General features: G+C 34.6%; 1 protein-coding gene across 1 annotated transcript; it reads right to left on the bottom strand.

Annotated features, from left to right (window-relative positions):
• Positions 1 to 5,016: 5,016 nt before the first annotated feature.
• On the bottom strand, positions 5,017 to 7,174 carry LOC127087744 (flotillin-like protein 1). Its single transcript, XM_051028677.1, has 2 exons — positions 6,171 to 7,174; positions 5,017 to 6,001 (listed from the first exon to the last, which is right to left on the bottom strand). The coding sequence occupies exons 1-2, from the start codon at positions 7,095 to 7,097 to the stop codon at positions 5,492 to 5,494; spliced, it is 1,437 nt and encodes a 478-aa protein (XP_050884634.1). The 5' UTR covers positions 7,098 to 7,174; the 3' UTR covers positions 5,017 to 5,491.
• Positions 7,175 to 12,617: the final 5,443 nt, after the last annotated feature.

Genomic DNA, 12,617 nt, shown 5'->3' with positions numbered 1-12,617 from the left:
ACGACTTGACGTTGGATCAAGTGTCAAAAGTTAACTTATGAAAATAATTTGGATGTGGCGGGGTATATTTGAATTTGTAATCAATTTGGATTTGATTTAGGACAAAAGACTTGACGTTTGGATCGAGTGTTTGTTTTTGTCCTTTTCTAAAAAAGGGTTGATTTTAATCTTGGAATTAACAATCAACTAATACAATAATAAAAATAAACAAAAGCAATAAAATTTATTACACATTTTCGGGAATGGGGGTACATTTTATCGAATGGGAATACAACACAATAACTAAATCATACAAGTTTTAAAAGACAGTTGCAAAAATAAAGAATCTCGTTGTAAGAAGGCCCAAGAGAAAGCCAAGGGACTCGAAGTAAAAATCAAGAAATTGAACTATATAATTAGCGTTGTGTTAAGCAATTGTAAAATGGTTCATGTAGGAATCACTCTATTTTAGACCGGTAAATGAACTTTATGCGTTTAACAGTTTCTGAAGTTAAATTGAATTTTTAACTCTGAAATTACAAAGCATCTGAAATCAATAGGATAATTAATCAAAGAAACTATTCAAAAATTAAAAGTAAATAATCAATTAAACTAATCAATTAAAATTATTAATCAAACAAATAACTAATATTTTAAATAATTAATTTAAACACAAAAATATTATAAAAAAATAAAAAATAAAAAATAAAAATAAAATAAAAAATAAAAATAAAAATAATAAAAAAATAAAAGATTATAAAAAATAAAAGTAAAATGCAAGAGTAGTATAAACATATATATGGAGGGTATCAAACTACACATGGGCCTAACACCCAATCTTACCAAAATTAATCTTAATTTTCTCAATAATAATAATAATATAAATAAGTAACTATAAATAAAAATGTGCATTTAATCTAAAACACCATACATGCCATCATAATCTTTTCATTTTCAGACAAATTAAAAAAAAATGACAACATAAAAAATGTTGATTTAAAACATAAATATATATATTTGTAAATTATACTAACTAAACAATATTAATAATAATAATAATAATAATAAAAATAGTGGAGCCTGTGAAGCATGATATAATAAAAGCACAATCCACCAATCTCTTCTTTGTTCAAAGCTTAATATAATAAAACTAATAATAAAAGAGACACAGTGAACGGTTGACCTTGCAAATTAATTTTTAACAAGCTCCTTTATATATCCCAATGAAATAGAAAATGCAGAAAAAATTCTCCTTCATTCTTGTTAAAACAAGTCACACAAATTAAATTATTATCAAACAAAAATAAACAAGACACAATCAAGGAGGTAGAAAAATCCACCAAAATAAATGTGGTTCAGACTTGTGAGGGCGGAGAGTTCCGAGAGGGGATGGCGGTTCATACCGCTATTCGGTAAGGAATGATGAGTTTGAAGTTTTTCAGAACACAAAAATAAAAATAAAAATATAATTTTACTCTCTCTTTCTCAACCAACATGACAGTAAGAAGAGAAAATTTTCTTCTTTTGTATCAACCTTCCCAACTCTTAAAAAAAAAAAAAAACTGTGTTTGTTGTTCACAAAAAGAAATCTCCAACTCAAATTTAAATCAATATCCACACAAGAAATAAAGAAAAAGGGAAAGAAGTAAAAGCTACCGGCGAACGTTTTCCGGCGATGTGGTGGTGCGTGTACTGTGTCGGCGGACGGTCCGTGGGTGGTTGACGATGATGACGGCGAAGAGGGAGTTTTATAGTGGTGGTGTTTAATGGTTTGTTCTATGTCATAAAAGTGTTTTCTGTTGAGTTAGAAAGAGTTTTTTGGTAAAATGTTTCTTTCTTCTCCTCCCTCAAAATGGTTGTTCATCTCTATCCTCCATATACATTTTTGCTTTTAACTTTTCTTTGAGAAAGGCGGTTCGATGAATCCCAAGATAAAGATTTTCTTCCTCTTTCTATCAAATGTCACAGCATATATATATAATATATATATATATATATATATATATATATAATATATATATATATATTATATATAATATATATTATATATATATATATATATATATAATACAAAGAAGTAGTGATGATTTTCTTTCTTTAACTATCAAATGTCACAGCATATATATATAATATAATATAAAAAGTAGTGATGATTCGCTTTCTTTTTCTATCAAATGTCACATCATGTATATATAAATATAATAAAAAAAAGTAGTGATGATTTTCTTTCTTTTTCTATCCAACGTCACAACATATATATATATAATATATATATATATATATATATATATAATTATATATATATATATAATATATATAAAATATAAAAAGTAGTGATATTTTAGTAGTTAATTATATATATCAAAAAACTTTTAATCCTTAATTAATGTAAACAAAAAAACTTAGAAATAAATTAATTCAGACAAAATTAACAATCCCTAAAAAATTTCCTAAAATAATGCTTTTTAATCTGAACCCTTATTAATGCTTTTTAACTGATAAAAATGCACGACAAAAATGGATCGATTTATGCTATGCTGATGTGAGTGAAAACTCAAGGTAAAATTTAGGGTATGACACTAATTATGGAGTCTTTAACTCTTTTGGTACTATGGTTTGGCCATCAGTGACTAACAAGTCAAAAATCTCATCATATTTGGTTACATAAAATGTATACATTTTTTTTGTAACAAACTTCTCATTTTTACTAGGTTCGACAAGATTTTTCCTGTTCGAAGGTCTTAAAACCTTACAAGCATATGGAGGTATTTGGATTTAGTTCTGTCAGATTGACCTTGTTTTCTTCGACATATTCATAACCTATGTCAGATTCTTGATCATTTTTATCTACTTCTACGTAAATAACTTTTTACTTTTTGTGATATTTATCCGACCTAGCATTTTCAACTCTCAAACGTTCGACTTGGTGAACTCTGTCTTATAGTTGGGCCATGTCCCTTAAGTATTAGGTATCTAACTTATTCCTAATGGAATAGTCCAAACCCCCGGCAACCATTTCAACCAATGTCCAGGCACTTGAGTGAAACACCTCGACTTTATTATCATAAACCTATTGAGATAGTCATCTATTGATTCAACCAATTTTCATCTCACACTAGCTAATTCCTTCAAGCTAATCTCTGGCTGACCCATGTAAAACTATTCATGGAACATCCTTTCTAATTGATTCCAATTACATATGGAATTTGGGGGTAAAGTGGTGAACCACGTAAAGACATTCTTGGTCAAAAAGTTGGGGAAATGTTTTATTTTTTAAATTTTATTATTGGCCAAATCCCCTGCCTCTGATTAATGTCGAGCGACGTGCTCGACAGTGAACTCATTAGCATATCTTGCAAACTTAGTGAACTTGAGGATCTTCAAACCCCTGGGAATTTCAGTTTGCAATACACACTCTGATAATGCAGAGAAACAATTTGGCCTATGTAAGCCAACATTAAGGCCATTTTAGGCTAGGATCTGTTCGACCACATTGGTTATGTTATTCTGTCCCCCCAAATTTTTTTGTTGGACATTCCTAAAAACTTGGTCTGCATCCTGATTCTTATTGACCAATACTACTTCTGGACCATTCCTACCTATGTCTTCTTCGATTACCCTAGGTATGGGTTGTTCGACGGGTTGAGGCAAAACATACTGCCCTTGATTATTAAGAATCCCTTCGTTGTTTGGCACTCCTAAATTTTGAATTGGTCTAACATTTTAGATTTGAGGGATTAACCGAGTTAGCGCTTGGGGAGCACAAAAAAAATCAGCAATTCGACCAATTTGGTGCGTCAATTGTTGGTAACTATGGTTTGTGTTTTGGATCAAAGGGTTAAACACAATACCAATTTGATGTGTAAGCATATTCACTATATCATGATTACTTTCATCTATTTGTTGTCTCACATAATGGAGGGAACTTGTGGTCAAGGGTGACATAACTTGAGGGATATATCCTAACCCTTTTTGTGGTTGTGCCATTCGACTAGGATTGCTTATAGAAGATCCTGGCACTAAGTATGGATTGAGAGGTGACACAACTGACATCACATCATCTGCAAATGTAGATGCGCTAGTGTGCATGCCTGCCATCATTGCAGTTGGCATGCCATAAGGATATTCTTTACTACCATGAAGGCAACGTAAAACTTGGGAGAAAAGAAGGCCTAGGGTATCCTATCATAGTTTGTGTGACCCTGAGAGAAGTTAGAATACTCACTGAATATGGTGGGGAAACCGCCACTTCTAGTAATATCGTCGAAACTGATATTTGACTTATAACAACATGATGGATTACTCCAACGGTTGTTGAATTTCATGCATTACCAACCGTCGATTCAACTGGTTGTTCTTCTACGTTTTGAGCATTGTTTTGGGGAGGGGGGATTTTTTAACGTTGGATGAGTCATTTCAGCAAGAATCTTACCACTCCTCAAGACGTATAAACACATAACAATTGAAGACATTTCATATACAAAGAACAAAAATAAATAATAAAAAACACAACACTTTTATGCAGAAGTTAAAATTTCTTGCACAAAAGGGTCTCACTAGTGTGCCAATTCATTTACTGGTATTTTAGTAAATAAGATCAAAAAATTTAATTCACTTAAGGGATTAAACTTGAAAATTTCCTTTATGACAATTTGTGTAGAAAAGTATAATAAAAATTGTTTATTCTTGAAATTTAGATGTTTGGATATTAAGGATTTGGATAAAAATTATGGTCGAAACAATGCAGAGTTATTTTGGAAGAAGAAAGTAAACGAAAAAGTATAATAAATGTCATTAAGTAAATATTTGAATTTAAAAGACTTAAAGAAATGACGCAGGTTCATGCATCTTTTCACAATCTGTTTCACTCTTTGACTTGTATACTTTAGTTCTATAGAGAGTAAATCAAAATTGTGATCCTTGTTAACATGACTGAACTCATCTTATATACTATTATAATGTTAACTGTCGACGACAATTATCTTAACAGAATTTGACTTGTAATCCCTTATGTGGGCTTCAACCTTTTAGTCTGTTTCCACGTGTTTTTGACATTTGAACTATTTTGAATTGCTCTTGCTTCTTCAAACCGTCTTTTAAATCTCCTAACTGCTTATGTGAGCATAACGTCGAAATGATGTAGTTACTTGTACTTAGTATGTGAATCTATCTCATTTTCACTTCCATCAAATATACCAAATGAATATAAACCTTTTCGAAATTTTGAACATGTTTTGAAGAGAGAGATCCTAATCTTATGAATTTGTTCTTGAGATTTCTCTAAATCAGATTTTGTAGGTTTCTAGATTATCTAACTCGCCTCTTCAGTCGAAGTCATCAAGATGTCGAGAGACTATAGTTATGTCGTTTTATACTTAGCAACCTCACACTTTTATATTGAAATAATAAACCAAAATTTTTATGTTAATAATCACACAATAAAAAGGTATTACTACTAAATTACTAAATCAATAAATGGTTCTACTTAAACCTAATATTTGCATCCTGCTGATTAAGAGCTTTTGTTAGGTAAGACTCCCATCCAAGAAGGAGGCAACATTCCTGTTTGCTCATGAACAGTCTTAAACAGAGGTGGTAACATCTTGTACACACCAGCAAGATCTTTCATACCCATCCCACCTTCTGTTATTCCTCCATTATTATCACCACCATTGCTCCATATACTAATCTTCGGCTTAAGTCCACGAATTGCCTCAGCATTAATCTTTGCAATCTCTTGAAACATGCCACCATTTATCATCAAATAGTCCCTTAGAGCTGTGTAGTTGCCTTCAAGGGCAGTCAGAAGTGTACTTATATACACTCCTTGAGATTGCCCAAGTGTCACAATCCCCTCTGCTTCCTTCTGCTTTGCATATAAATCTGCTTCAGCTACTTGCTTTCTAGCATAAAATGTTGCGTCTGCCAATGCTATCTGTGCTTCTGCCTCCGTCTTCTTCTCATATAGAATTGCTTCTGCCTCTTTTTGTTTCTTGTACAGCTCCCAGTTTGCTTCTTGTACCTACAATTTCAATCACCAAATAATATAATTTTATGATGACACACTAAATTAGAATTTGTTAAACATTATAGGGTCATAAAAGGCAACACCATGTAGCGCCATTGAATAGTAATAAAAGAACCATGAGTTATAACTTTATATACATATAATTAGAATGGAGTAAACTAACCTTGGTTTCATATTGAACACTTGCTTTACTTAGAAACTCAGCTTTAAGCTTCTCAGTAGTTGTCAAAGCATTCATCTTCTCCACCTCACCTTGCAACTCAGCTTCCCTAAGAGCCACAGCTTTAGCAGCTTCAACTTCAGCCACTTGAGCCGCCTTAGTCCAAGCCGCTTTCTTCTTAGCCAACTCAGAATTAGCCTGAGCCACTTCAGCTTCTCTCTCATTCTCAAAAACCTTTACTTCACTCCTCACTTTAATTCCTTCCTTTTCACCCTCTCCATTTCTCTGCACGGCAATAACCTTCGTCTCCGCATCAATTTTCGCTGCATTCTGCAGTGTTTGCCCTTTTCGCATTTTCGAACCAATCTCTCCTTTCATGGTAGCTTCTGCCACGTCAACCTTAGCTTGATTCGCTGCTTCCATTTGCGTCTTTTGCCCTAAATATGAGAAATACTCATGACCGGGAACATCAACCAATTGTTTAACATTTGCATTGTAAATCAGTAATCCAAATTGGTTAAGTTCAAGTTGAACTTTCTCGAATACTTCTCGTTTAAATTCTTTTGTTCCTCTGAAAACCTCTTCCATTGTCATTGAAGCAACGAGAACACGTGTCTCGCCTTCGATGATTCCTTGAACGAGTTCGTTAACATGATTAGAGAGCTTATCATGTGGTGAAATGAGTTTGGCGTATTTGAGGAGACTTTCGTGATCGTCGGCGCGAGGACCGATTGTGAATACGGCAGGGAGAACAAAAGGGAGTTTCTCGGCACTCATAGCTTGAACTTCGAAGGTGTAGTTCACCGGAGAAAGGTCGAAGACGGTGTAAGATTGTCCGGGAAGAATCCATGCTTTCTTTGCAAGCTTGATGTCTTGGATTCCGACTCCGGTTATCACAAGGTACTCTGATGCTTTTGCTACCCTATACATATCGTTGATATTGATTTGATTTATGAAAATCTAAAATATAATAAGAACATGGAAACGAAACACTTGTGAAAAAGTGAGTGTGTTGTTCTTCGTTATTAGTATTAGGACTTATATCTATATATAGATATAATTTGTTAGTAATAGACTAATTAAACGCGATCTATAATTTTACAGTATTAGACTAATTAACAGCGATCAAGGAAACTACAGCGAAGAGTTAAAAGCGTGATTGTAGTTTTTTTTGGCGAAAGAATAGCATGAAACTATTAGTGATAGGTATAAGGTGCAGTGACAATTTAAGAACTATTTGTTTCATTATCAACAAGTTTAGTGCAACATTAAATGTTTCCAGCGGTGATAGTCTCCCAAAAATAATAATTTTAAATGGGGAAAATGTTAATAAATGACTTAGAGGTATTGTTTAAATAATTAATTTTTTTAAGATAAAGATTTAATATAAATGCCTTAGACATTGTTTAATGTTTTAATATACTAAAATTTATTTTAAATCTTTGACTAGATAGTGAGAGTTTCTTTCTTTTTAAATAGTAGCAGTGAGTTTAAATTCAGCTTTGAATATATGTATTAGAATAATTTACTCTTACACTCATTTCTATACAAAATACTTATACTAAATACTATTTGTCATATTTATATTATAAACAATATTTTTTTTAATTTTTTATAAATAAAAAAAAATTAATATTACTTTTATACATAAATATAAATTTTTTATTAATAAAAAAAATTTAAATATTATTTTTATAACATAAATATAAAATCTGCCATTAACCAATTTTATTATTATATTAACCACAAATAATATAGGTTATTAACCATATATTTTACTTATAATTCATTAACCAAGTTTACTATTTCGTTAACCAATAAATTACATCACATTAACCAAATTTTGACATTAAAATATGAAATATAATAATCAGTTTTTACAATCTATTTAGGGTCAATGTTAGGGTTAGACTGACTTTGATCAACTGTTTGACCAAAAAGTCAACACTTGACCAAAAGTCAATTGTAGATCAAACTTAGATTTTTTTTGTGTAATTTTGATTTAGACTCTCTGTGTCATATGATTTGATGTCTATCTAATGGAAATGGCTTCTCTTTTTTAAAATGAACTGTAACTTATGCTTCAAGTAATCATGTTTTCCCTCCATAATTTGGATTTGAAAACATTGAATTTGCCTTGAATATAAACTTGAATGAATCTTGGATTTGAATTGCCTTGAATGACCTCCTCTTGATCCTAGCCCCTTGGCTAAAAACCATGCAAATAATCCCATAATAGTCAATAGTAATCACTAAGTAGGCTTTATATGAAAAATGATCAACAAAGGTAAATCTTGACAATGACTTCCAAAATCAATTTTCCATAGTGCAATCCAAAGACCATGGTCGAAAAGTTAGGGTTTCACAAGAGTTTGTCCACAAGGAATGAGTCAAACACCATTGTTGTGCCAAAATAGTCAAAACATAACATAAGCTTGATCCACTAGCTTTGATCAATAACTTTGCATCATAAATAGCAAGCCCCTTTGAATCAATGATGTTATTCAAAATATGCGATTGTAAATGAATGTCTTATGATGGATGATTGGGGCATGTGAAAATGCAGCTGAAATGAGCCATGGGCCAGATGAAAAGTGAAAAAAGTAGGGCAAATTTTAGGGTATGACAGGATCGGCTATAGGTAACCATGATCGAACCACGCAATCCCAATTGGGTATGAGATTCGGTTCCTAAGCGATACCGACTTTCACCATAAATTCTGTGATGGCGATGAGACAACAAATGAAGGAAAGTAACCATGAGATAGTTAACCTGCTTACCCAACAAATGGGTACTATATTTAACCCTTTAATTCAAAATACGAATCATAGTTATCAAAAATTGGCGAATCAAATGACTCAAATTGCCGATATCTTTCGCGCCCCTCAGGCGCAAGTTCAACCAATGGTACAACCTCGGGTGGCTAGTCCGATTCTAAATAAGGGAATAACCCTTTAAGAAAACACAGTTAATCAGGGCCAACAATTTGTGCCCCATGTAGTCGAACAAGAGATGCATTGAGAAGTTGATCACCTGACATTTTTAGTGGTTAATCGAAACTAGGACGCCAATGTCACACCCTAAAATTTGCCCTCCCCTTTCAGTTTTCTTCTGACTTTTGTTATTGATTCATCTGCATCCTCTTAGTTAACTAGGTCATTCATTCATAATTGCACATATTTTCCTTTTAAAACATCATTGATTCAAAGGTTTGTTATTTATGATGTAAACCATTGGATTTTGAATAATGCATGGGTAAGGGCTTCATGATACAATTGTTAATCAAGTCTACGGTTCACTATGCTACATCTTGATTGCTTGGACACCATAGGCTTGAGATTCATCTGGGAGAAACCCTAATTCTTGCTACAATCTTGGGATGGCATCATGGAATAGGTGATTGTGAAATGAATTTTTAAAACTTGACTTTTGGTGATCATGTTCCTATGAGGTGACATTTAATGATTACTAATGATTATTACTTGGTTCATATTATGGCATTCATACAAAGTCGGGTATAAGCTGGGTGGATATCAATTACAAAGAAGGTGATGAAGAAGGTATGGGAACTAATCTTCATGGGTAGGTCTATTTCACCAATCACAATCCTCCTTGATCCGTCAAACGCTCGCACCACTAGTTCACTTGGTTTCATGATAAGTCCTTCAAGAGTCAGTTTAGCTAAAGAGCCCTTGGGCATCACATTAAGGGAGGAACCAGTGTCCACTAAAACTCTGTAAAAAACTGTGTCCACACATTCAATGAAGATGTGGAGGGCCTTGTTCTGGTTTCTTCCCTCCATGGGGAGCTCTGTGTCATTGAACCCCAAACTCAAGCTAGTGGCTATATTGTTGACTACGCCTTTAAACTGGCAGACCGAAATTTCTTGGGGTACGTGAGTAGCCTTTAAAAACTTCACTAGAGCATCTTTATGGGCCTCTGAGCACATTAGTAGAGACAACATTGAAATCTTTGAGGATGTCTAATTGAGTTTCTCAACCACTCGGTAGTCACTTCTCTTGATGATTCGTAGGAATTCATCTACTTCACTGGTTGTTAGAGGGTCTTGCCTTGGCGGGGTATTATCAACTTGTTTGCCTTTGTTATGGACTGATGGTCCGCTATTCTCAATCGAATAGGGTGTTGGTGCAAAGATTCTACCGCTTCTTGTTACGCCGTCAGTTCTAGTGATTCTTATTATTGGGTCATTAAACTTGATTGGTTCTTCTTGTACCTTTTGGTCGTGGTTGTAGACGGGTGTGTCATACATCCAAGAGACTGCTTGGGTGTCGTTGTATGGAAACGATGTTGGGACTGTTATGATCATTGGAGTAACAGGGTTCGCTAAAAGAGTCAACTGAGAAAGTTTATATGGGATTTGCAAGGGAGGAACTTTGTCATATGGAATCTCAAGGGTTGAGACATCCTTGATGGTGGAGGGTTGATTAATTATGAGTTTTCCTTGGTTCATGAGAGTTTGAATGGAAGCCTTAAAAACTTCACATTGTTGTGGGTCCTTTAAACAGTATTCGCAGGTCTGAGCACAAACGGAGAGTGCGTCGATTCTCAATAAAAGATTCTTGATCTCCACAATAGGGGTCTTCAAATCATTTACTGATGTTATCACCTTCCTTCGGTTGTCCAATTCCACCATGTTTACATTTGTCTCATCATGAGGAGGCATAGGATTGTTATTTGCGTTTGGGCCATTAGGCGCGAACGTGATTACCTTGGAATCGATCAAATCCCGAACTTTATATTTCAGCGCTCTATAATTTTCAATAGAGTGCCCGAGAGCGCCATAATGGAACTCACAGCGGACATTTGCGTCATATCCGGGAGGAAGGACCGATGGTGGGGGTCCTAACTCTCTCAATTGTACAAGCGATCCTCTCTGAAGGTAAGGCAAAATGTGAATATATGGAATTGGTATTGGGTCAAACCTTCTCTTAGGTCTTCTTAATCGTTGTTGTTGCGGTAGATATTGTTATTGTTGACATTGTTGTTGCGGTTGATAACATTGTTGATTTTGTTGTGGCTGTTGACGTGGTTGATACTGCCGTTGTGGTTGTTGAACGGGAATAACAAGAGCTTGTTGTTGTTGTTGAGCAGGAGCCATAACGTCTACTTGTTGATAAGTAGGATTTCTTGTTCGGATGATGGCAGTGGCATTGGTCTTGCCTTCTCGTTTTTTACCGTAAGGAACAAAAGGCTTCTTCGATGCACCGGATGTACTGACAGAGTTTTGGATCTTGCCTATCTTAATCATATTTTCAATTCTTTCTCCAGCTAGGACTAAATCGGAAAAACCTGAAGAGGTGCTCCCCACCATTCTGTCAAGATACGGGCCTTGTAGGTTGCCCATAAACATGTATATTAGCTCCCTTTCTAGTAATTGGGGTTGTACCCTAACAGCTAATTACCTCCACCATTGTGCATACTCTTTGAAGGATTCCTCAGACCTTTGAGTTAGATTTTGCAACTGCGTGCGGTTAGGTGTTATATCAGTGTTGTATTGATAGTGCTTGAGGAATGCCTCAGCCATCTCCCTCCATGTGCGAGTTGCATATACCAATCCAAAGATGCTCCACTGAGGGAATATTTGAAAAAATGCATTAATAGTCGATCATCACTGGAATAAGCATCCATCTTTCGGAAGTATGCTCTAATGTGAGTCATAGGGTCACGATTTCCCTTATATTTTTCAAAGTCTGGGACTTCAAACTTTGCTGGAATGACGACCCCAGGCACTAGGCATATTTTTGCTGCGTCAAGACCCAAAAAAACCGGTGCTCTCAATTGCTTTGAGCTTCTCCTCGATAGCCTTTACCTTCTTCTCCACCTCATTGGTTGCCGGACCGAAAACGTCATACTGAGAGGCAGCCTTTAGGCTGAAGAAAATATCATGTTGATCGTCTATTTCAACAACATGAGGATGAAGATTGACGTGTGAAACACCATCGGGTGCATTTATGTTAATTGAAGGGTCAACTTGAGGAGGTGGACTCGGTGTCTCGACCGCTGGAGCGGTGGGAGGATTGGCAGCATTGGCACGTTGGTTCATATCCTCTTGCATTTTCGCCATAATTTCTTGATCTCTTGCGACCGCTTGGATAGTCTCCATTAATTTCTGCATCTGGGACCGTACCTGGGATACTTCTCCTGAAGTGCAACTTGGTTTTCTTGAAGTTGTTCCATGACAGCTTGCTGGTGTCCTCGTGTTTCGTACCGAAAAGTCAGCTTTGGAGAGTGGTTCTAGTCACAAAAAAGAGTGGATGGATGAGTTTTTATGTTTTTATGTTTTGAAAGATGCAAATGATGCATGAATGTTTTTGTTTTTATTTTTATGTTAAAGCAAAGCTCTTTTTATTTATTCATGTTTATTCATTGCAAGAACTAGTTGACGATTTACGTTCACAATCATAGATAAAGGAAAACACAATAGAGAAA

This window comes from Lathyrus oleraceus, chromosome 5, assembly GCF_024323335.1.
Source record: "Lathyrus oleraceus cultivar Zhongwan6 chromosome 5, CAAS_Psat_ZW6_1.0, whole genome shotgun sequence".
Taxonomy (NCBI): Eukaryota; Viridiplantae; Streptophyta; class Magnoliopsida; order Fabales; family Fabaceae; genus Lathyrus; species Lathyrus oleraceus.
Note: the sequence above shows the minus strand (reverse complement) of the source record. Positions and strands in the feature narration are given on the sequence as shown.

What these genes read in the sequence shown, in the direction of transcription:
- LOC127087744 (XM_051028677.1), bottom strand. Translation starts at nt 7,097, where the DNA reads ATGTATAGGGTAGCAAAAGCATCAGAGTACCTTGTGATAACCGGAGTC. An exon ending in GTGTTCAATATGAAACCAAG is followed by an intron (nt 6,002 to 6,170) that starts GTTAGTTTACTC and finishes TTGAAATTGTAG; the next exon opens with GTACAAGAAGCAAACTGGGA.